This window comes from Carcharodon carcharias, chromosome 3, assembly GCF_017639515.1.
Source record: "Carcharodon carcharias isolate sCarCar2 chromosome 3, sCarCar2.pri, whole genome shotgun sequence".
Lineage (NCBI taxonomy): Eukaryota > Metazoa > Chordata > Chondrichthyes > Lamniformes > Lamnidae > Carcharodon > Carcharodon carcharias.
Window position 1 is genome coordinate 60,582,821 of NC_054469.1, and position 23,562 is coordinate 60,606,382.

At 43.1% G+C, this 23,562-nt stretch overlaps 1 protein-coding gene and 1 long non-coding RNA gene across 4 annotated transcripts in view; one reads left to right on the top strand and one right to left on the bottom strand.

Moving 5' to 3' along the window:
• spag6 (sperm associated antigen 6) overlaps positions 1-17,039 on the bottom strand; it is a 206,956-nt gene extending 189,917 nt beyond the window's left edge. For 2 of the 3 annotated variants that reach the window (XM_041185131.1, XM_041185130.1), the window contains exons 1-3: positions 16,897-17,033; positions 15,340-15,500; positions 11,562-11,657 (exon numbers count right to left, since the gene is read on the bottom strand). In XM_041185131.1, coding sequence (XP_041041065.1) covers positions 11,562-11,657; positions 15,340-15,478 — 235 coding nt within the window. In that variant the 5' untranslated portion in view covers positions 15,479-15,500; positions 16,897-17,033. Of the gene's footprint in view, positions 1-11,561; positions 11,658-15,339; positions 15,501-16,896 lie in introns of all 3 variants that reach the window. The other variant, XM_041185132.1, reaches the window with a different exon arrangement.
• An 11-nt stretch (positions 17,040-17,050) lies between these two features.
• On the top strand, positions 17,051-18,650 carry LOC121276569. The gene is made up of 2 exons (XR_005942685.1): positions 17,051-17,182; positions 18,271-18,650. It is a non-coding gene; the product is annotated as an uncharacterized LOC121276569 (long non-coding RNA).
• The last annotated feature ends 4,912 nt before the right edge of the window (positions 18,651-23,562 follow it).

The window sequence follows — 23,562 nt, forward strand, 5'->3', positions numbered from 1 at the left end:
GGTGGAGGAAGATTCAATTGTAACTTGCAAAAGGGAAAAAGTTTGTAGAGTTACATGGAAATGTGGGGGAATGGGACTAGGTGAGTTTCACAGGCCGAATGACCTCCTTCTGTGCTCTAACCATTCTCAGATTCTACGATTCAGTTTTAAAAATCTCCAATAATAACTAAAAGCTGACGGAATGATACTCAATACTTGTAAAAATAGATTTTCAGTGCTAGAGACATTGATTAGCAGTAATTAAAGTTACCAAACCATAAGAAATTCACTTATACTTAAGTGAAATGTGGTACAAGCCCACTTATTTCTAGCATTTAACGCATAAGTATTTTCAACAGTTTCACGGTCTTTATGTGCTTCAATGCCAAATCTCTCAACAAGTTAACAGTGCAGCAAAGCTTGAGAGCAGCAAAGCAAATTGAACTTCCTGATTCCTGTGTTTAACTGCACCTGTGAAGTTCCCACTGCTTCACCATTATTTTTGGGCCTTTGGCTGGGATTTTCTGGCCCCACCATGGCGGAACCTGCCACAGGGGATGCAATGGGCCAGCCAAAAGTCCATTGACTTTCAGCGGGACAGGAAGATCCCAACAGGCAGGTCTGGAAAATCCCAGCCTTAGAATCTGTACTTTGAGATTAAGCTAGAAAATATTTGTTAAAGGCAAGTTGTGTTTAATAAAATTGCTAGAATTTGAAATAATAACAGTTTGCTTTTACAGGAATTAGGCCGGTTGGCCAAGTTAAGGAAATGCAATAAATGTAATGCACATAGATTTTCAGAACTCACTGATGAGGTATCTCACAAGAGACTCATTAGGAAAATACAGGCATAAGGCTTAAGAGAAAATATAGCAGTAATGATAGATGGTTGGTTGAGGAACAGAAAACAAAGAATTAAAGTAAAAGATGAATGAATGGAAATGCTGTATCCCAGAGGTATGTTCTGAATTCACTTTTAGTCTCAGCATATGTAAAGGTACATATTTAAACTTGGGTACAGAGTGCACTCTCTCAAATTTGGTCCCACTGATAAAAGAATGAAGAGTTCTTTGAAAAGCTTTAAGAAGACATACATCAGTTTTCAGAGTGGTCAAATACAACTTAAAACAGAGGAGTGTGAAGTAACATTGTTTGAGAAAAAACAGGAATAGGATTATGCATCTATTGGAAAGACTTTGAAAGGTGTGCATGAACAGACCAAGCAACTGAAACATATAATTTGCAGGAAGTAGTGTTTTTTATGTATCCGATTTCCATTTGTTTTATTATAATGTTTCAATTATTTCAGACAACCACTAATTATGAATTCTCCCTTATTACCAAACTCCCTTTCATTGAGTTAGTGTATCTAGGATACCAGACACTTGATACAATATGGTGTTGTGATATAATGGGAAAAAAAAGACACCAATCAGTGAGAGGGGCGAAATGGCAAACTACACCCTATTTTTAGAAAACTAGCAATTGATTGGAAGCAGGCATCTTTTTAGATTGAAATAACCTCTATGTTTGTTAACCTGACCAAGGCCTTTGTCAGTCAGCTGTGAGGGCCTATGGGAGGTAATGAAGAAATTTGGCTGTCCTGAGAATTCATCGTAATAGTTCAACAGTTCCATGGTGGCATGCTTCGGCATGTCCTGGATGATAGTGAGTCCTCTGATTCATTCCCAGTCACTAATGGAGTCAACCAGGGCTGCATGCTAGCACCAATCCTCTTCAGCATGTTTTTCTCTGCAATGCTCTCAGATGCCTTCCATGAAGGTGATCCTGGCATCGAAATCAGATATCGCATGGACCTGAAGCTGCTCAATTTCAGACCACTCCAGACAAATACCAGGGTCTCCAAGATCATACTTCATGATTTCATTTGCCAATGTACATTAGCTGCCAGTTGAAAGCTGGACGTGCAACATAGCACGGATTTGTTCTCAAATGCACCTGACAACTTCAGCCTTATAATTAGCATGAAGAAAGCCTGCTCCAGGAAAGCCCTAACTTGAGCCTAAAGTTCTTGTCCATGACGAGAACCTGTCAGTAGTGGATAAGTTCACTTATCTCGGTGGCACATTCTCTGAAGCTGTCTATATCAATGGTGCAAAAATTCCCAAAGCAAATGTAGACTTCGGCAGACTTCAAACATCAATCAGGAAATTAAGAAGAGCAAGCCTGCCTACAAAACTGAAAGTTAATGAAGCAATAGACCTGCCCACTCTGTTTTATATGTGAAACTTGAATTGGATACCAGCGCCATGCCAAGACTCAATCACTTTCACTTGAGCTGACTTGAAAGCTCATGATGATCAGATGGCAGGACAAAATGCCAGACACTGAGGTGCTTACTCAAGCTGGCATGTCAAGTATCCACACCATATTGAGACAGTCACAGCTGAGTTGGACATAGAGCCAGAATGCCTGAAACTTACTTACCAAAGTGAATCTTCTATAGAGAGCTGTGAGTCTGGGGTGCGCTCTCAAGGTGATCAAAGGAAGCACTACAAGCATACTCTGATATCGACCTCGAGTCATGGGAGAAGCTTGCCGAGGATCACTGCACCTGGCACAACCAAAGAAAAGAACAGTGTGCCTCCTTTGAAAGCAAGTGCATATTAGAGGCAGAGAGAAAAAAAAATCCAAGGAGAGGAAATCCCAAGCCAGCAGTTCATTCAAAACTCAATTGGCTCCGGTATCCTGTTCTATTTTCACCAGAACCTTCTAGGTGAAGATCAGCTTTGGCCGTCACCTACATATCCACTGCAACCCTACCAAATACTCCAGATAATGAACATGGTCATTTTTGCCTTGAAAGACAAACAACATATACATTTACAAGCTTAGTCATTTGGTCATTATCTACCTCAACCAAAACAAAAACAGAATTACCTGGAAAAACTCAGCAGGTCTGGCAGCATCGGCGGAGAAGAAAAGAGTTGACGTTTCGAGTCCTCATGACCCTTCGACAGAACTTGCGTTCGAGTCCAAGAAAGAGTTGAAATATAAGCTGGTTTAAGGTGTGTGTGTGGGGGGCGGAGAGATAGAGAGACAAAGAGGTGGTGGGGGGGTGGTGTGGTTGTAGGGACAAACAAGCAGTGATAGAAGCAGATCATCAAAAGATGTCAACGACAATAGTACAATAGAACACATAGGTGTTAAAATTAAAGTTGGTGATATTATCTAAACAAATGTGCTAATTAAGAATGGATGGTAGGGCACTCAAGGTATAGCTCTAGTGGGTTTTTTTTTTAATTATATAATGGAAATAGGTGGGAAAAGGAAAATCTTTATAACTTATTGGAAAAAAAAGGGAAGGGGGAAACAGAAAGGGGTGGGGATGGGGGAGGGAGCTTACGACCTAAAGTTGTTGAATTCAATATTCAGTCCGGAAGGCTGTAAAGTCGCTAGTTGGAAGATGAGGTGCTGTTCCTCCAGTTTGCTTTGGGCTTCACTGGAACAATGCAGCAAGCCAAGGCCAGACATGTGGGCAAGAGAGCAGGGTGGAGTGTTGAAATGGCAAGCGACAGGGAGGTTTGGGTCATTCTTGCGGACAGACCGCAGGTGTTCTGCAAAGCGGTCGCCCAGTTTACGTTTGGTCTCTCCAATGTAGAGGAGACCACATTGGGAGTAACGAATGCAGTAGAATAAGTTGGGGGAAATGCAAGTGAAATGCTGCTTCACTTGAAAGGAGTGTTTGGGTCCTTGGACGGTGAGGAGAGAGGAAGTGAAGGGGCAGGTGTTGCATCTTTTGCGTGGGCATGGGGTGGTGCCATAGGAGGGGGTTGAGGAGTAGGGGGTGATGGAGGAGTGGACCAGGGTGTCCCGGAGGGAGCGATCCCGACGGAATGCCGATAGGGGGGGTGAAGGGAAGATGTGTTTGGTGGTGGCATCATGCTGGAGTTGGCGGAAATGGCGGAGGATGATCCTTTGAATGCGGAGGCTGGTGGGGTGATAAGTGAGGACAAGGGGGACCCTATCATGTTTCTGGGAGGGAGGAGAAGGCGTGAGGGCGGATGCGCGGGAGATGGGCCGGACACGGTTGAGGGCCCTGTCAACGACCGTGGGTGGAAAACCTCGGTCAAGGAAGAAGAAGGACATGTCAGAGGAACTGTTTTTGAATGTAGCATCATCGGAACAGATGCGACGGAGGCGAAGGAACTGAGTCCTTACAATAAGCGGGGTGTGAGGAGCTGTAGTCGAGATAGCTGTGGGAGTCGGTGGGTTTGTAATGGATATTGGTGGACAGTCTATCACCAGAGATTGAGACAGAGAGGTCAAGGAAGGGAAGGGAAGTGTCAGAGATGGACCACGTGAAAATGATGGAGGGGTGGAGATTGGAAGCAAAATTAATAAATTTTTCCAAGTCCTGACGAGAGCATGAAGCGGCACCGAAGTAATCATCGATGTACCGGAGAAAGAGTTGTGGAAGGGGGCCGGAGCAGGACTGCAAAAAGGAATGTTCCACATACCCCATAAAGAGACAGGCATAGCTGGGGCCCATGCGGGTACCCATAGCCACATCTTTTATTTGGAGGAAGTGAGAGGAGTTGAAGGAGAAATTGTTCAGTGTGAGAACAAGTTCAGCCAGACGGAGGAGAGTAGTGGTGGATGGGGATTGTTCGGGCCTCTGTTCGAGGAAGAAGCTAAGGGCCCTCAGACCATCCTGGTGGGGGATGGAGGTGTAGAGGGATTGGACGTCCATGGTGAAGTGGAAGCGGTTGGGGCCAGGGAACTGGAAATTGTTGATGTGACGTAAGGTGTCAGAGGAATCACGGATGTAGGTGGGAAGGGACTGGACAAGGGGAGAGAGAAGGGAGTCAAGATAACGAGAAATGAGTTCTGTGGGGCAGGAGCAAACTGAGACGATCGGTCTACCGGGGCAGTTCTGTTTGTGGATTTTGGGTAGGAGATAGAAGCGGGCCGTCCGAGGTTGGGCGACTATCAGGTTGGAAGCTGTGGGAGGGAGATCCCCAGAGGAGATGAGGTCACTGACTGTCCTGGAAACAATGGCTTGATGTTCAGTGGTGGGGTCATGGTCCAGGGAGAGGTAGGAGGAAGTGTCTGCGAGTTGACGCTCAGCCTCCGCGAGGTAGAGGTCAGTGCGCCAGACAACAACAGCACCACCCTTGTCAGCGGGTTTGATGACAATGTCAGGGTTGGACCTGAGAGAATGGACTGCAGTAATTTCAGAGAGAGACAGGTTAGAATGGGTGAGAGGAGCAGAGAAATTGAGACGACTAATGTCGCGCCGACAGTTCTCAATGAAAAGATCAAGAGAAGGTAAGACACTTCCCTTCCCTTCCTTGACCTCTCTGTCTCAATCTCTGGTGATAGACTGTCCACCAATATCCATTACAAACCCACCGACTCCCACAGCTATCTCGACTACAGCTCCTCACACCCCGCTTCCTGTAAGGACTCCATCCCATTCTCTCAGTTCCTTCGCCTCCGTCGCATCTGTTCCGATGATGCTACATTCAAAAACAGTTCCTCTGACATGTCCTCCTTTTTCCTTAACCGAGGTTTTCCACCCACGGTCGTTGACAGGGCCCTCAACCGTGTCCGGCCCATCTCCCGCACATCCGCCCTCACGCCTTCTCCTCCCTCCCAGAAACATGATAGGGTCCCCCTTGTCCTCACTTATCACCCCACCAGCCTCCGCATTCAAAAGATCATCCTCCGCCATTTCCGCCAACTCCAGCATGATGCCACCACCAAACACATCTTCCCTTCATCCCCCCTATCGGCATTCCGTCGGGATCGCTCCCTCCGGGACACCCTGGTCCACTCCTCCATCACCCCCTACTCCTCAACCCCCTCCTATGGCACCACCCCATGCCCACGCAAAAGATGCAACACCTGCCACTTCACTTCCTCTCTCCTCACCGTCCAAGGACCCAAACACTCCTTTCAAGTGAAGCAGCATTTCACTTGCATTTCCCCCAACTTAGTCTACTGCATTCGTTACTCCCAATGTGGTCTCCTCTACATTGGAGAAACCAAACGTAAACTGGGCGACCGCTTTGCAGAACACCTGCGGTCTGTCCGCAAGAATGACCCAAACCTCCCTGTCGCTTGCCATTTCAACACTCCACCCTGCTCTCTTGCCCACATGTCTGTCCTTGGCTTGCTGCATTGTTCCAGTGAAGCCCAACGCAAACTGGAGGAACAGCACCTCATCTTCCGACTAGGGACTTTACAGCCTTCCGGACTGAATACTGAATTCAACAACTTTAGGTCGTAAGCTCCCTCCCCCATCCCCACCCCTTTCTGTTTCCCCCTTCCCTTTTTTTTTCCAATAAATTATAAAGATTTTCCTTTTCCCACCTATTTCCATTATATAATTAAAAAAAAAACCCCACTACAGCTATACCTTGAGTGCCCTAATTAATTCTTAATTAGCACATTCGTTTAGATAATATCACCAACTTTAATTTTAACACCTATGTGTTCTATTGTACTATTGTCGTTGACATCTTTTAATGATTTGCTTCTATCACTGCTTGTTTGTCCCTACAACCACACCACCCCCCCCACCACCTCTTTGTCTCTCTATCTCTCCGCCCCCCCACACACACACCTTAAACCAGCTTATATTTCAACTCTTTCTTGGACTCGAACGCAAGTTCTGTCGAAGGGTCATGAGGACTTGAAACGTCAACTCTTTTCTTCTCCGCCGATGCTGCCAGACCTGCTGAGTTTTTCCAGGTAATTCTGTTTTTGTTTTGGATTTATCTCTGTGTTTAATTGACTGCCACTGCTCTTCAAGAAATGCCTACCTCCTTGAAGAAGTTCTGTTCCTCTCTGCGACAAGATTTCCGTATCTCTCTGTTGTCTTGCTCACCTTCCTTGCTTTCCATTTCCCTCCTAGTGTTTGACAAGGTGTTTACTAAAACCCGCTTTCACAGCCATATCTCCTTTCTCAGTGACTGTCTCCGTCTCCGACTTACCCCACGTGGATTTCAACTGAAATTCCACCCCTCATGTTTCGAACCCACCCAGGATTACAGGTATCTCCGGGACATAAAACGTTTCTCGGACTGCTGTTCCCGTCACATTCTGAAATCCACACTCAGTGCCATGCGCCGCCATATGAACACACTCGACCTCTCCCTCCAGCAGCACCGCCGTACCCTTTTTCAAAGCTGCGCGTGCCCCCAGTTTCATTTTATCCTTCGGCTCATCCGACGCCTCAACAAGAAACTTTTTCTCTTTCTCTCAAGTGCTAAGGAACGCAAGCTGCAACAACTCATCGACACCAACACCCATCTAGGACCCTCCACCCCTGCCTGTTCCTCCGTCCCCACCCTTTCTTCCAATCCCAACCCCAGCCGTGTATTCACTATACCCCCTGACCTTCCCCTCTCCGATGCTGAACGTTCAGTGCTCAGCAAAGGACTTAGTTTCATACCCTTATGCCCTCACCTCAATGAATTTCGGGCTCGGCATGATACTGAACTCTTGTTCCGCCGTCTTCGTCTCCGGGCTCACTTCTTTGGGCAGGAGTCCTCTCCCAGTTCAACGGATCCTTTTACCCATCTCCAATATTCTCCCTCCACCTGGACCCCTCCCTCTGGATTCTTACCTTCTCTCGATCTTTTCATTGAGAACTGTCGGCGCGACATTAGTCGTCTCAATTTCTCTGCTCCTCTCACCCATTCTAACCTGTCTCTCTCTGAAATTACTGCAGTCCATTCTCTCAGGTCCAACCCTGACATTGTCATCAAACCCGCTGACAAGGGTGGTGCTGTTGTTGTCTGGCGCACTGACCTCTACCTCGCGGAGGCTGAGCGTCAACTCGCAGACACTTCCTCCTACCTCTCCCTGGACCATGACCCCACCACTGAACATCAAGCCATTGTTTCCAGGACTGTCAGTGACCTCATCTCCTCTGGGGATCTCCCTCCCACAGCTTCCAACCTGATAGTCGCCCAACCTCGGACGGCCCGCTTCTATCTCCTACCCAAAATCCACAAACAGAACTGCCCCGGTAGACCGATCGTCTCAGCTTGCTCCTGCCCCACAGAACTCATTTCTCGTTATCTTGACTCCCTTCTCTCTCCCCTTGTCCAGTCCCTTCCCACCTACATCCGTGATTCCTCTGACACCTTACGTCACATCAACAATTTCCAGTTCCCTGGCCCCAACTGCTTCCTCTTCACCATGGACGTCCAATCCCTCTACACCTCCATCCCCCACCAGGATGGTCTGAGGGCCCTTAGCTTCTTCCTCGAACAGAGGCCCGAACAATCCCCATCCACCACTACTCTCCTCCGTCTGGCTGAACTTGTTCTCACACTGAACAATTTCTCCTTCAACTCCTCTCACTTCCTCCAAATAAAAGGTGTGGCTATGGGTACCCACATGGGCCCCAGCTATGCCTGTCTCTTTATGGGGTATGTGGAACATTCCTTGTTGCAGTCCTACTCCGGCCCCCTTCCACAACTCTTTCTCCGGTACATCGATGATTACTTCGGTGCCGCTTCATGCTCTCGTCAGGACTTGGAAAAATTTATTAATTTTGCTTCCAATCTCCACCCCTCCATCATTTTCACGTGGTCCATCTCTGACACTTCCCTTCCCTTCCTTGACCTCTCTGTCTCAATCTCTGGTGATAGACTGTCCACCAATATCCATTACAAACCCACCGACTCCCACAGCTATCTCGACTACAGCTCCTCACACCCTGCTTCCTGTAAGGACTCCATCCCATTCTCTCAGTTCCTTCGCCTCCGTCGCATCTGTTCCGATGATGCTACATTCAAAAACAGTTCCTCTGACATGTCCTCCTTCTTCCTTGACCGAGGTTTTCCACCCACGGTCGTTGACAGGGCCCTCAACCGTGTCCGGCCCATCTCCCGCGCATCCGCCCTCACGCCTTCTCCTCCCTCCCAGAAACATGATAGGGTCCCCCTTGTCCTCACTTATCACCCCACCAGCCTCCGCATTCAAAGGATCATCCTCCGCCATTTCCGCCAACTCCAGCATGATGCCACCACCAAACACATCTTCCCTTCACCCCCCCTATCGGCATTCCGTAGGGATCGCTCCCTCCGGGACACCCTGGTCCACTCCTCCATCACCCCCTACTCCTCAACCCCCTCCTATGGCACCACCCCATGCCCACGCAAAAGATGCAACACCTGCCCCTTCACTTCCTCTCTCCTCACCGTCCAAGGACCCAAACACTCCTTTCAAGTGAAGCAGCATTTCACTTGCATTTCCCCCAACTTAGTCTACTGCATTCGTTACTCCCAATGTGGTCTCCTCTACATTGGAGAGACCAAACGTAAACTGGGCGACCGCTTTGCAGAACACCTGCGGTCTGTCCGCAAGAATGACCCAAACCTCCCTGTCGCTTGCCATTTCAACACTCCACCCTGCTCTTTTGCCCACATGTCTGTCCTTGGCTTGCTGCATTGTTCCAGTGAAGCCCAACGCAAACTGGAGGAACAGCACCTCATCTTCCGACTAGGGACTTTACAGCCTTCCGGACTGAATATTGAATTCAACAACTTTAGGTCGTAAGCTCCCTCCCCCATCCCCACCCCTTTCTGTTTCCCCCTTCCCTTTTTTTTCCAATAAATTATAAAGATTTTCCTTTTCCCACCTATTTCCATTATATAATTAAAAAAAAAAACCCACTACAGCTATACCTTGAGTGCCCTACTTAATTAGCACATTCGTTTAGATAATATCACCAACTTTAATTTTAACACCTATGTGTTCTATTGTACTATTGTCGTTGACATCTTTTGATGATCTGCTTCTATCACTGCTTGTTTGTCCCTACAACCACACCACCCCCCCCACCACCTCTTTGTCTCTCTATCTCTCCGCCCCCCACACACACACCTTAAACCAGCTTATATTTCAACTCTTTCTTGGACTCGAACGCAAGTTCTGTCGAAGGGTCATGAGGACTCGAAACGTCAACTCTTTTCTTCTCCGCCGATGCTGCCAGACCTGCTGAGTTTTTCCAGGTAATTCTGTTTTTGTTTTGGATTTCCAGCATCCGCAGTTTTTTTGTTTTTATCTACCTCAACCAGTTCATCTAACTCTACGTGACATTTAAATTTTACAATTGTACATCATTCCTGCTGAAGTTACACAAGTAGATGTGCTTTCACAAATGATGATTCTTAGATATAATCAGACAGTGCTTTTTCTGATACTGACCACTCTTCTCCTCATTTCCCAACCCAAATCTAGATAAATGCTTTCAATCTTGACAAAATGAAGGATCATGTCAAGTTCACAAGAAATAAAGGTTAAAAATGATACCAAATTAGGAGGAAAGCAAACAACAGAAAACAACTTATCAAGCATAGATGGACATAGATAGGGTGGGATGCTGGGCTAAAGAGAGGTTACCATTTAAATATGAACAAAAACAAGCAGATTAGGAAAACATCATAAAGAATGACAATTTAAACCAAATTCTATTAATCAACAGAGCAAAACACAATACAGGAACAGTATTTTAGGGTAATGGAGCAATCAAGCCATCAATACTACTTGAAGCAAACAGGATCTTGGGTTGTGGAGCCAAAGCAATAGAGTACAAAACTCAGGAAGTGATTCTAAAATTGCACAAATCACTGATCCAGTCCAACTGGGAAGTATTGTATATACGTCTAATCACTATTGTAAGACATCTAGGCATTGAAACCAAGGCTCAATGATCTTTCACATAGTCCCAGATCATACAAGAGGCCATGGTCTCAGAATTAGAAGGCAGAGGACAAAAAACTGTTTAGATTTAACTAATGTATGCAATTAACTTACAAAGTTGGTAATAGGGTGGAGGGGGATGGGAGGCTGGTGTTTGTACCATCAACTTCAAGAGAGAGTTCAGGAACTGTCTACAGAAAAAATTGACAGAGAACAATGACAGATATGGAATCTGATACTGCAGAGACACAGGGACTGGTCAGGTAGATCACAATTTAGCCCTTCTTAGTCATGTGCACTTCTGTATATTCCATATAAGCCCTCTCCGATACTCATAAAATCTACTTCTTAGACTTTAGTCACTTGTCAGAATATTACCATCTTTGACATGCTGTCAATTTTTGTCTAATTACATTCCTATGAAGTATCTTGGAATGTTTTACTATGTTAAAGGCATTATATAAGCACTAAAAGCACTATCAAATTATGTGATTCCATCCAAGTCCAGTTCATCAAGCTAGATAATTAATAACTGGGAAATGTCTATAGATATTGACCCCTGGATTTCAGTAAAGCACACTTGACTAGGTACAGCTTTGTAGTTTTTTTCATTACTTTTCCCAAATACTTTCTCAGCACAGAAATTCATAACTAGTGTACAAATTTGAACCAAAACGTTGCAAAACGAAACATGCTTAGATATGTAATACTTTCTTATATTAATGCTACAGCTTGTATGGCGTCAAATGGTAAACAAACATGCTGCTGAAATTGATGGTTAATTTCTTAAAACTGTACATTATGAATATTTCTGCAAAAATCAGCAGCAAACATTTTTTTCACAACGCAAAACATCTGTACTTACCACTGAATGCCGGAGAACAATCTTGGCTTACCTGCATTCTGTAGAGTTTCAATATTTTGTGGTCTTGTTGCAAGTTCTGCAATTGTTTGTACAAATTGTGCTCTAGCCTTCTGGTACTGCTCAAAAACTGTGGGGAGAGGTGATGATTTGGAAATAAAAGTAAACAAATTTGTGAAACACATGAACTCTGATTCAACAACAGAGTCCTAAAAAAAAGCACACAATATTAACTTTGGTTCAATAGTAGCACTCTTGCCTTTGAGTCTTAAGGTTGTGGGTTTAAGTCTAACTCCAGAGACCTGAACACAAACTCTAAGCTGATATTCCTGTACAGTAACTGGAGTACAATACAGGGGAGGTGAAAAAGCATACTAGAGAAGCGAAGAGGGATTATGAGAAAAGACTGGCAGCCAACATAAAGGGGAATCCCAAAGTATTCTATAGGCATATAAATAGTAAAAGGGTGGTAGGGCCGATTAGGAACCTAAAAAGGAATTTACAAATGGACGAAGGGGCCATGGCTGAGGTAGTAAATGAATACTTTGCATCTGTCTTTACCAAGGAGGCAGATGCTACCCAGGCCATGGTGATAGACAAGGAAACTCTGTCACCAGAAGGGTTCAAAATTGATAAGTAGGAAGTGTTGGATAGGCTGTCGGTACCTAAAGTTGACAAGGGACCAGAACCAGATGAGATGCATCCAAGGATATTGAAGGATGTTGAGAGTAGAAATTGCAGAGGCACTGCCATAATCTTTCAGTCTTCCCTAGACTCAGGAGTGATGCAGAGGGCTGGAGAATTGCAAACATTATGCCCTTGTTCAAAAAAGGTTGTAAGGATAAGCCCAGCAATTACAGCCAATCAATTTAACTTCAGTGGTGGGCAAGATTCTAGAAACAAGTATTTGGGATAGAATTAGCAGTCACATGGAAAAATATGGGTTGATAAGGAAAAGCCAGCATTGATTTCTAAAGAGGAAATTGGGACCCTTGCTTTTCCTGATATATATTAGTGATCTAGAACTTCGTGTGCAAGGGACAATTTCAAAGTTTGCAGATGATACAAAGCCTGAGAGTGTTGTGAACTGCGAGAAGGATGGAGTGGAACTTCAAGAGGACACATTTGGTGGAGTGGGCAGATAGGTGGCAGATGAAGTTCAATGTGGAGAAGTGTGAGGTGATGCATTTTGGTAGAAAGAACATGGACAAACATGTTAAAATAAGGGGTGAAATTTTGGAGGGGTTGCAGGAGCAGAAAGACCTGGATGTTTATGTGCATAGATCATTGAAGGTGGTAGGACTGATAGAGAGAGCAATTAATAAAGCATATAGTATCCTGGGGTTTATTAATAGGGGCATAGAGTACAATAGCAGGGAGGTTATGCTGAATTTATATAAGACCCTCGTTAGATCTCAGCTGGACTATTGTGTACAGTTCTGGGCACAATATCATAGGAAGGATGTGAATACACTGGACAGAGCGGTTCCAGGGATGAGAATCTTCAGATATGAGAATAGATTGGAGAAGTTGGGACTGTTTTCCTTGGAGAGGAGAAGGTTGAGAGGAGACTTGATAAAAGTTTTCAAATCATGAGGGGGGTGGACAGAGGAACAGAGGGAGAACAGATGAACAGAGGGAGAAGCTACTCCCGCTCATAAAAGGATCAAGAACGAGGGGGGATAGATTTAAAGTGATTTGCAAAAGAAGCAAATGTGACGTGAGAAAAAACTTTTTCACACAAGTGGTTCGGGTCTGGAATTCATTGCCTGGAAGTGTGGTGGAGGATGGTTCAATCAAAGCATTCAAGAGGACATTAGATTTTTATTTGAATAGAAACAAGGTGCAGGGTACAAGGAAAAGACAGGGTAATGGCACTAGGTCACAATGCTCATTGGAGAGCCTGTACAGACACGATGGGCCGAATGGCCTCTTCTGTGCCAATAAGATTCTGTGATGCTGAGTGCTGCATTGGCGAAGGTGCTGTCTTTCATATGAGCTGTTAAAACTGAAGTCCTGCCTTCCCACTCAGGGGGCTATAAAAGATGCCATGACACTTTTTATTTTATTCATTTATGGGATGTGGGTGTTTCTGGCTAGGCCAGAATTTATTGCTCATCCCTAATTGCCCTTAAGGTGGTAGTGAGCTGCCTTCTTAAACCATTGCAGTCCCTGTGGTGTAGGTACACCCACAGTGCTGTTAGGGAGGGAGATCCAGGATTTTGACCCAGCGACAGTGAAGGAATGGCGATATATTTCCAAGTGAGGATGGTGAGTGGCTTGGAGAGGAACTTCCAGGTGGTGGTGTTCCCATGTATCTGCTGCCCTTGTCCTTTTAGATGGGTTTGGAAGGTGCTGCCTAAGGAACATTGGTAAGTTCCTGCTATGCATCTTGTAGATGGTACACACTGCTGCCACTTTTCACCGGTGGTGCAGGGAGTGAATGTTTGTGGAAGGGGCACTGATCAGGCGGCTGCATTGTCCTGGATAGTATAAAGCTTCTTGAGTGTTGTTGGACCTGCACTCAAACAGCCAAGCAGACAGTATTCCAACACACTCCTGACTTGTGCCTTGTAGATAGTGGACAGGCTTCGATGAGTCAGGAGGTGAGTTACTTGCCGCAGGATTCCTAGCCTCTGACCTGCTCTTGTAACCATGGCTCGTCCAGTTCAGTTTCTGTTCAATGGTAACCCCCAGGAGGTTGAACTGCTTAAAGAACTGGGAAATTCCTCAGCTAATATTTACTCCTCAAACAATATCACAAAAACAGGTGTATCTGCTCATTTTCACTTTGGTGTCTGCGAGATATTGCTGTCCAGTTTCCTACATCACAACAATAGTTATAATTATATATAAAATTAATTGACTATAAAGCGCTTTGGGACGTCTTGCGGTGATGAAAGGTGATATATAAGTGCAAGCCTTTATTTTAAATAATCGCTGCTTAATTGTAACCAGATTAAATAAGTAACTTTACATCCTTCCCTTAGCAATAAAGGACAATAGCTTCCACATTATTCATTTCTAAAAGTAGTCTTCAAAACAAGTCAATAATGCTTATAATATTTAAAATATTACCTTGTAAAGCTAATCTTTGAGTCATGGTGCCCGTACTCTATGTAGATATATAGTGGATGAGGTATATTCTATAAACACACACGCGTCTGCTGCGCTCTATCCAGTGTCCAAGACAACCAGTGAATTGTGCTGTGCCGCGGTTACCACGGCGACGAACCGGAAGGGGATATTGGCCAATCCTTGGTAGAGGTCGCCACTTTGTGATTGTGAGCTGAAGCGCGTGAGCGAACCCAGTTCCAGAGTCTCCTCTTTCATTATTATTGTTATTACTTTGTTCGCAAGTGTTCTGAGTGTGAGTTTGCGACTTGAAGCTCTCAAGCGATTTTTCCCCCCACTCTGTTTTGTTTTGTTACTGACCTTGATTGACAAGCACTCCGTGTAGCAGCAGCAACCAAGCCTGAGCTTTGTTATAGTATTGTGCTCTCGGCCTGTGTTACCGATTCTACCGTGCAATGCCACATTTTCAGAAGAAGAACTAATTGGCTGTGCAGTTTTCTACAGTACAATATTACGTTTTCAACTGAACATGTACTAGGCATGCAGATCATTGTACAATCTGTTAAACATAATCTCTTGGGACGAAAAGCATTTATATTAAGAACACAAAATAAAACACGAATTAAGTGTGGTAATATATTCATGTCTTGAAAGGTTAAAGCGGAAATGGTTGAAGTGGCAGCAAATGCAAACGGGAGCATTTTACGATCGTTCTAAAGATAAACGCCTTTGCTTACCATAAAGTGGTTTGCAACTGGTTTTTGACTTTTGATTGCACAACATGTCGAGAAATCGATATAATACAGCAAATGATTTATGACTGGCGGCGCTATCCAGATACAATGTTTTGCAGTGTCCTTTTATATGTTTGTTCATGTAGGAGTGAACAAGGTGAAAACTAAGAAAAATAAAATCACAGAATTGTTACAGAGTAGAAGGAGGCCATTCAGCCCATCCTGTCTACACCGGCGCTCCAAATGAGCAATTCACATAGTCCCATTTACTCCCTTCTCCCCTTAACCCTGAATTCTTCCTTTTCAGATAAGAGTCTAATTCCCTTCTAAATGCTTGATTGAACCTGCTTCCACCAAACTCTCAGGCAGTGCATTCCAGACCACAACCACTACCTGTGTGAAAAAGTTTTTCCTCATGTCACTTGTGCTTTTATCAATTACTATAAATCTCTGCTTCCTGGTTCTTGATCGTTTCACTGGTGGGAACAGTTTCTCCCTATCTACTCTGTCCAGACCCCTCTTGATTTTGAATACCCCTGTCAAATATCCTCTCAGCCTTCTTTTCTCCAAGGAAATCAGTCCTAACTTTTCCAATCTATGGTCATATTTGAAGTTCCTCATCCCTGGAACTATTCTGGTGAACGATCATAACCATATTTGCAGAGCAAAATGTATGTATGCAACTGTATCGGTGAAAGGATAGTTCACCAAGACCAATCCGTGGTTCCACTGCTTGCAAGTCTATATTCTAAAATATAATTTTCTCAGTTTAAAAAAGGACTACCAGCTATCGAGAAAAGCAAAAACTGAAATTATAAATTTTCCATCTAACGCCTGAGTTTAGGTTAGTCACATTGATACGTAAAAATATTCAGAATATGTACAACCTGTTTACATTTACTTCATTTCAACCCATTTTTAATGATTGTGTGTTTTATAAAAATATACAAAAAGCTTATTTGGATGTATCTTCATATCCAGCTTGCCTTGCTATTCAGATGTCTGTTTTCCGCTTTCATTAACATGTGTCTTATGTCTTCTGATTCGACTGCATCCAGTCACATTTTAGAAGCATTTATATTTGCAGCTAAAGGTCGCCTCCATTATCACTATTTCAAAAAAGGAAAGGTTTCCCGAGATTCAAATGATTCTTTATTAAATGTATTGTTCAACTCCTTAGTATACTCATCCCTACGTGGTCCACTTCAATCTTCGTAATAGCATTTTCTTAGAAAAAAATTGAACGGATACTTAAGCTAAATTACACTATAAATTATTTTAAGCTACATATTTAACGCTTCCAAACCGTGTAGATTTTCTGCAATGCTCGGGGCGGCACCTGAATGTAAAACAAGTGTTAGTATCGCTCTCTAACGCTATATTTGGCTCAGATACTGATGACGCAGGCGCAAATGAAGCGTGCACGATAGGCATTTGCAGCTTCGTGAAGAGCGATTAAACTGTTTCGTTCCTTTTTGCCGATTTATGTACCAATTGTCAAGTTTTGCCAAACAGACCAAAGTAAATTAATGATGCAAAAATACTTGAACAAGAACTTACCTTTAAAATGTGAGAGTCACCGTACGATAAACTAGTGTGAGTAACCATGTTTCCAAAGTGCAGTGTGGGGAAAGTGAAACTGTAAAACCAGTTTACTAATTCTGGCCGCTCTAGATCTGACTTAATCCGTTACTGGGGTAATTACGCATCGATCGACACTTCAAGGCCCGCCTCTGTCATTTAGACGTCACAGACTTGGAGCTGCTGAAATGCTAGGCTGTCAATCAGTAGCTTTTGTCGTAATGAAATGGCTGTTTAAGGAGGTCCGATGTAATTTATGGAATAGGTATGGTACATACTGTAAATATCTCAATGTAATTATTATTTGCGCGTTATTAAATATTATTTAACAGTAACAACAAACTTCCGAATATATTAAGAGATTACGATTTACTTGATTATTAGAATAAAAACCTACTTATGCTAGTTGCAAGGCAAAATCGGTTAGCAATTTCGAGATTGGTCTATTTTTGAAAATCGAACTGAGGTGATTGCATTGACCAAGCGCCAGTGATGTTTAACATTCACATTGAAACTGTTTTGGACTTTCTCAAGGGCATTTAAGCAGCTCATTTGTCATGACGTTACTATATCCCGTTGAACAGTGTTAAGAATGAAGCTTAGACATTGGCGAGTTGTGATATGTTTGGGGTTGCTGAGTGCTTAATTGTAATTTTTCACGTAGTCGGTCATATGTTGTTGCACAGTAATGAGCCAGCCTCAATATCAAGAAGGTTTTGCCAGCTTCATGTATTACAATTGTTGACTAACGACCACCAAGTCTTGTAAACGCTGGAGGAACCGTGGCGATAGTCTGTTTAATGATTACCTAATTTTACAGGTCTGAATAGGGAGGAGGGGATTAGCCATAGCAACTAGCACATAACTTCATCATTTTATGCAAACAACTGAATTGGCATCATAACCTACTGAGGAATGTAAAACTTAAACACATGGGCTCTCCTTAGCCAAATTATTTCAACACAAACCAGTTCCATGTCTCTACTGGAATTGATTATCCTGGGATAAAACTCATAAAATATTTGTCTGCTGTTGGTTTTCTCCTGAAAAAACAGTTTGGATAATATTGTATTTGTGAACAGTTTTCTCACCAAGGGAAATATCATTGTGGTCTAATTATGTCAGTATCCACTTTTTTTTAAAAAGCATCTTAAATGATGCCTTTGGAATTATTCAAAACTTGTACATACTTCTCACTCAGCATCAAATAAATGCAAAACGGTAAATATTCGATATGTAAACAACACGCAATCTGGAACATAACAACAACCAGACGAGTTCACTATTTGTAGATAATGAAAATACTGTGATAATGCTGCGGCAGTAAGCATGATGTCTTTGTTTTTCCACTAGTTTGTATAAAAGGTCGCATGGTACGTACGGCGTTGTTGCTGCTGCGTGGACGTTTGCAGATCGATGGATTAAAGTCAAAACCACCCCACGCGGAAAATGAAAAGATAACATCGAAGGAGTAATTTCCGTAACGAAACCCTATTTTGTCATCATTAAACATATTTTGCATTCGGCACATCAGGTTAACTGGCATAGAACTACTATTTTATAAAAAGATTCGCCTCGTAATGCCAAACCAACCTGCTCGAGGTGAGATTGTAATGATATTACTGTGGTGACTCCGGCTTCTGCTAGCACCGGGGGTAGAAACAAGGCAATGAATTTGCGCATGTGCAGGCATTTGCCCTGCATGTTATGAACTTATTAATGAAATTTATCAAATAACATTATCAGTATGTCTTCTTTATTACTTTATGTGTTCAAATACCCCAGAGTGTTTTTTTCTCTTATATTTGTATTTTAAACTTGTTTCTAAGAATAATTATATGGGAAAATATCCACAAAGTACAGAACAGATATGGTGTTGGAGAAATAGAGGCTGGGGAGAGAACGAACTGCATGTGGTTTCTCTGTTCTCTACACCATTTTTTAGATTTTAAAAAAATTATTTTTAGCTTCAAAGAAATGAATCAACTTACTGAAGCACAACTGCACCGTCTTTCAACTGAAAGGTTAAACTGAGGCCCCGTCTGTCCTCTCATGTAGAACTAAAAATCCCATGGCAATATTTGGAAGAGCAGGAGAGTTATCCCTCTATCCTGGCCAATATTTATCTCTCAATCAACATCATAGACATCACCTGGTTATTATCACATTGCTGTTTGTGGGAAAATTGCTGTGCGTACATTTCCTGCCGCATTCCCTATATTGCAACAGTGACTACACTTCAAAAAAGTAGTTCATTGGCTGTAAAACGTATTGCTACGTTCTGAGGTCGTGAAAGGCGCTATATAAATGCAAGTCCTTATTTTGTTGTAAAAACAGTACAAACCTTGCTTATTGCCCCTTTGGGGCACGAATTGCACCATCTGGTAAATCCACTGGCCTTCAAAATCATAAAATTTGACTGTGTTATATTGACGGCTATTAGCGCTACGATTCAAGGTTCGCAGAAACTACGAACTTTATCGTTTAGGTAAACAGAAAATGATACAGAATTGATACACACCTTGTTGCATACTATTCAAAACAGCATAATCATCAACTACACTTACAGCCTTCGTTTAGGTCATAACTGAAAACGAATTCGGTTCCAGGCCTGTCACTTGCAAGAAGAAATTGATGCTGTCTCAAACAGAATACGGATTTTTGATTTGTCGTTCCGCTTGATGCACAAAGAAACGTGTTATAACTATAAACCTGTACTTAGTGAGTAATAAGCTGCAGTAGAAATTATGAAACAAGGGAAGGTGACATAACCAGAAGTGTCATAGCATGGTGTTTATTAAAGCAACGTGCTTTTACAACTGTGCGTTAATACACAGAGCCATTCGAACTGGTTGTTAGTCGTTCGTTCGGTTCTTTCTCAAGTTGACATTTTTACAGAAATAACGTTTTGAGAAGGAGTGGTCCTTTTACATTTCAGAAATATTAGCACCAATGCCGTACGTAAAAACGTAATTACATATCACGGTCATATCAGATGGCCCATTGACGCCCTCAGGAGTAAGGAAACTAATAATGTCAGACCAATGAATAACAATGTTTGCTACCACATGTCAAATTATTGTATGCAAAATATTGTCTATTATGTCAGGTTTTTCCCCTTCTGAGCCTCATCGACTGACTCCTCCCACGCACAGTTCAGCAGCCGGATATAGTTACAGATTACAATAGTTATGTTGACGTGCAGTTGAGAAATCAAATTACAAATGAAATGAAGTGCATATCTTTGAAGAACCAATCTCACGTGAAGTAAAAGTGACGTTTTTATGGCAACGTCTTTCTGTGCACGTTCTTACGTATTTTTGGAGCGCCTCTCTTTTTCTAAGCTGTACGCTAGTTTTCACGTTTGCTTTTTGCCACTAACATATGAGTACTGTATTCGACCTTTCCTCCATGATATCAATCACCCACTTCAATTGAAATGCCAATGCGCAAAGCGGGGTTCTACTAGTAAAGTCATTATGAAGTGTTCATGAAGCTGGTAGTTTTACTGAATCAATGGTCAGAGTCCATTGCGGGCTGGCGTGGGGGCGGGGAGGTCAGACAAGGATACGTTGAGAAAATGTTTCTCCCACAGGGGTGAGGCGGAGTGAGAAACATCAATGTTGAGGAAATATGAGAAACATAACAGATAATTGTCACAACGATACCTAGTATAGGCCTTATTGGAATCGGTGCATTCATGTTTATTTTTAAACAAGCAGGGGTTGCTCGTAATGCGGAAATAATCTTGAACTTCTAATCTACTTCTGAAAGGCAAAACTAACTTCTGCCTTAGTATGAACTAGGAATGTTTATTGAATTGCAATGGGACATGAGGGTTTATGAATTCAACTTTCATCGTATCGTATATTCAAGAAGGTACCGTTTATCAGAAAAAAAATCAAGTTATAGCAAAAGCGCGCCCAATAAGTTCCAAACTGTAACTAGTTAAGAGGCAAGAGGGACTTTATGGAATGAAAATGAGAGAATCGCTGTTTTTCTCTTTATTGTTCATCTTGTCTTTATAGAAGCCTGCTTCGAGGCAACGTAGACAACATTACGATTTAATTAGGCAATTTAATTTCGTATCTTGTGATCTTGCGTGTATCGACCGGCCCTTTGGGTTGTAATTTCCTATTGCATATCAAAAGCTGATTTAGCAAGTTAACCGCCCACCAAGCAGCGGCAGCTGTGATTATCTTGAATTCTTCCAATCCAAAATGATGCATGTTAAAATCCTCAAGACCAACAGTAATTGGTGAAATGTTTCGATATTTCACTCCCCAACCCCATTGCTACAACGGGTTGATCAGATTAAGTCACTAATCACGTGATGCATCTTTTTAGGGGAATACGGACTGTGATAATGAAGAAGCACCCCTCTCGTTTTTTGGCGTTGTGAGCAGTTAAGTAGCTCGACTTTAATAAGTAGTTCATCCTTGACTGGCTTCCATTGGCTTAGGCAATGATATAATGTCACTGGGCTGTAGCTTCACTACTTCGAAAGAACCATGGTAGTCGTATTTACATATGTTTCCAATCTATTCTGGCGGCAACGCTGAACGGGAACATGTGGTGTTTTATTCGTTTATTGCATATTTTAAATTTCCGTGACTTTTTTTTCTATTCGCCATTGAGACAAGATGATCTGGAGATAAAATATCAACGTGACTCCGTAGCTCCAGCTCCTGGGTCGAGAAGGTTATAGGTTCAACCTATCGTCAGAGGTGCCAACTTTCAGGTGGGATATCAAACCAGGGTCCATTGTGTGATATAGTTTCCACGGTATTGTTTAAGGACAACTTGAGTTCACCTGGTAATGAGTAACTTGGAAATGAATACAAACACTGGAAACCCGAAATGAAAACAGAATGCAGGTCAGCATGCATAAAAAGAAAGCTGATGCTGAACGACTTGCTGCTTATTTCCAGAACTTTTAATTTTTATTTATGAAGTCTTGCACCATTGTGGTAGCTATTCTTAGCTCCGTCACCACCTGTTGTTTTTGCATTGTTTTCAGTGGGGCCTTGTTGTATTTCCGACGGCTGCCACATTTGCTTACATAACAAGTCACTGTACTTCTACTACATAAACGGTAATAACTACAACCCAACTGGTATCTGTTGGTAATTTCGATTGGGTGTGAGACCACATGATCAGATCGTCTCACATTAGCCTTCTCCCCAAATGGAATAACTGCCGCCCGTGCAAAGTAGAAATGAGGCTGGAGCTGCAGTCCAAGAATTACAAAAATGTAGATTTTGATCGGGGTTTTCATTATGTTTGTCACTCTCTGTTTAAGGGTGCATGTCAAGGGTAAGGAGAACCGATCCCTGCGGATGGGATGAGAGCTGCGAGAGTCAGTTGCTCTCATATTTTGCTCCTTGAGGAGGGAGTCCTGGCTCCAATTATTTCCACCGGAGCGCAAATGAGCCAATACTTTTATGGGATCATCTATTCAAAGAGAGTGCAGTAGCTGTTGGAAAATGCAGCCTGCAAATCGAGTTACATTGCGGTCACAACTCACGCTGACTGCCAGGAGTAAGCAGCCATGAAGTGGAGTTCTATTCTCTAGTGGCTGCCTTTTTAATATCAAAGCAGCCAGGGACAGTGTGCCCTTTGCATAAGATGCAAATAACCGCCATATGTATAAATACCTAGAGATCCAACTCATAATTACCTCGGAACTTCTTGAATCTGACCTCACACAGGATTGATGTCCTACCACTTTAGTTGTGGAACTGAAGCCCTGGGAGAATTCACCAAGGCTCCTTCCACAGCACCTTCCAAACCCACGACGATCTAGAAAGACAAGGACAGCAGATAGATGGGAACACCACCACCTGGAAGTTCCCCTCCAAGCCACTCACCACCCTGACTTGGAAATATATCGCCCTTCCTTCACTGTCGCTGGGTCAAACCCCTTTCTAACAGCACTGTGTGTGTACCTACACCACATGGACTGCAGCATTTCAAGAAGGCAGCTCACCACCGCCTTCTCAAGGGCAACTAGGGATAGGCAATAAATGCTGGCCCAGCCAGTGAAGCCCACATCCCGTCAATGAATAAAAAAATTCCAGCAAGCAGGAGGGATCTCAAACATCTTGGTTTTAGCGCATGGGTCAGTCAAATTGGATCTATGTTAGTGCCATTTTGAGGCACATACCCATGTAAAAATGGGTGTATAACTGCAACATGTGCTTCTGGCATCAGAGAAAAAATCGTTTTCTATTGTTAAGATTTCACTGGCGGTCGAAGACAATTTATAGATGAAAGCGAACATCTCCTTCAATCAGTTAATGTACGGGAATCATTCCTTAAGCATTTCCATGTAATAACTTTAAGCAATATTTGTTGATGTGTGTTCCTGATGTCTTTCATATTTCAAAAACGATGGACTCCAGACTGCGTGGTAACGTAATTAAAAATGTAAATCTTGACCAGATTCTTCAATACTTTTCTCCCATCTGTTTAAGGATGTACGTCACGGGGGAGCGGGAGTGGGGGAACGAGCGTGGTGAGAGCGGACACCAAAGCAGAATTTCTCTACTCTTTTCCCCCTTGTGGAACAGCACCTTCTGGCTCCCCATTATGCCTATCCTAGTGCAAATCAGCCACGAGTTTTATTTATGATCTATTTAAAGA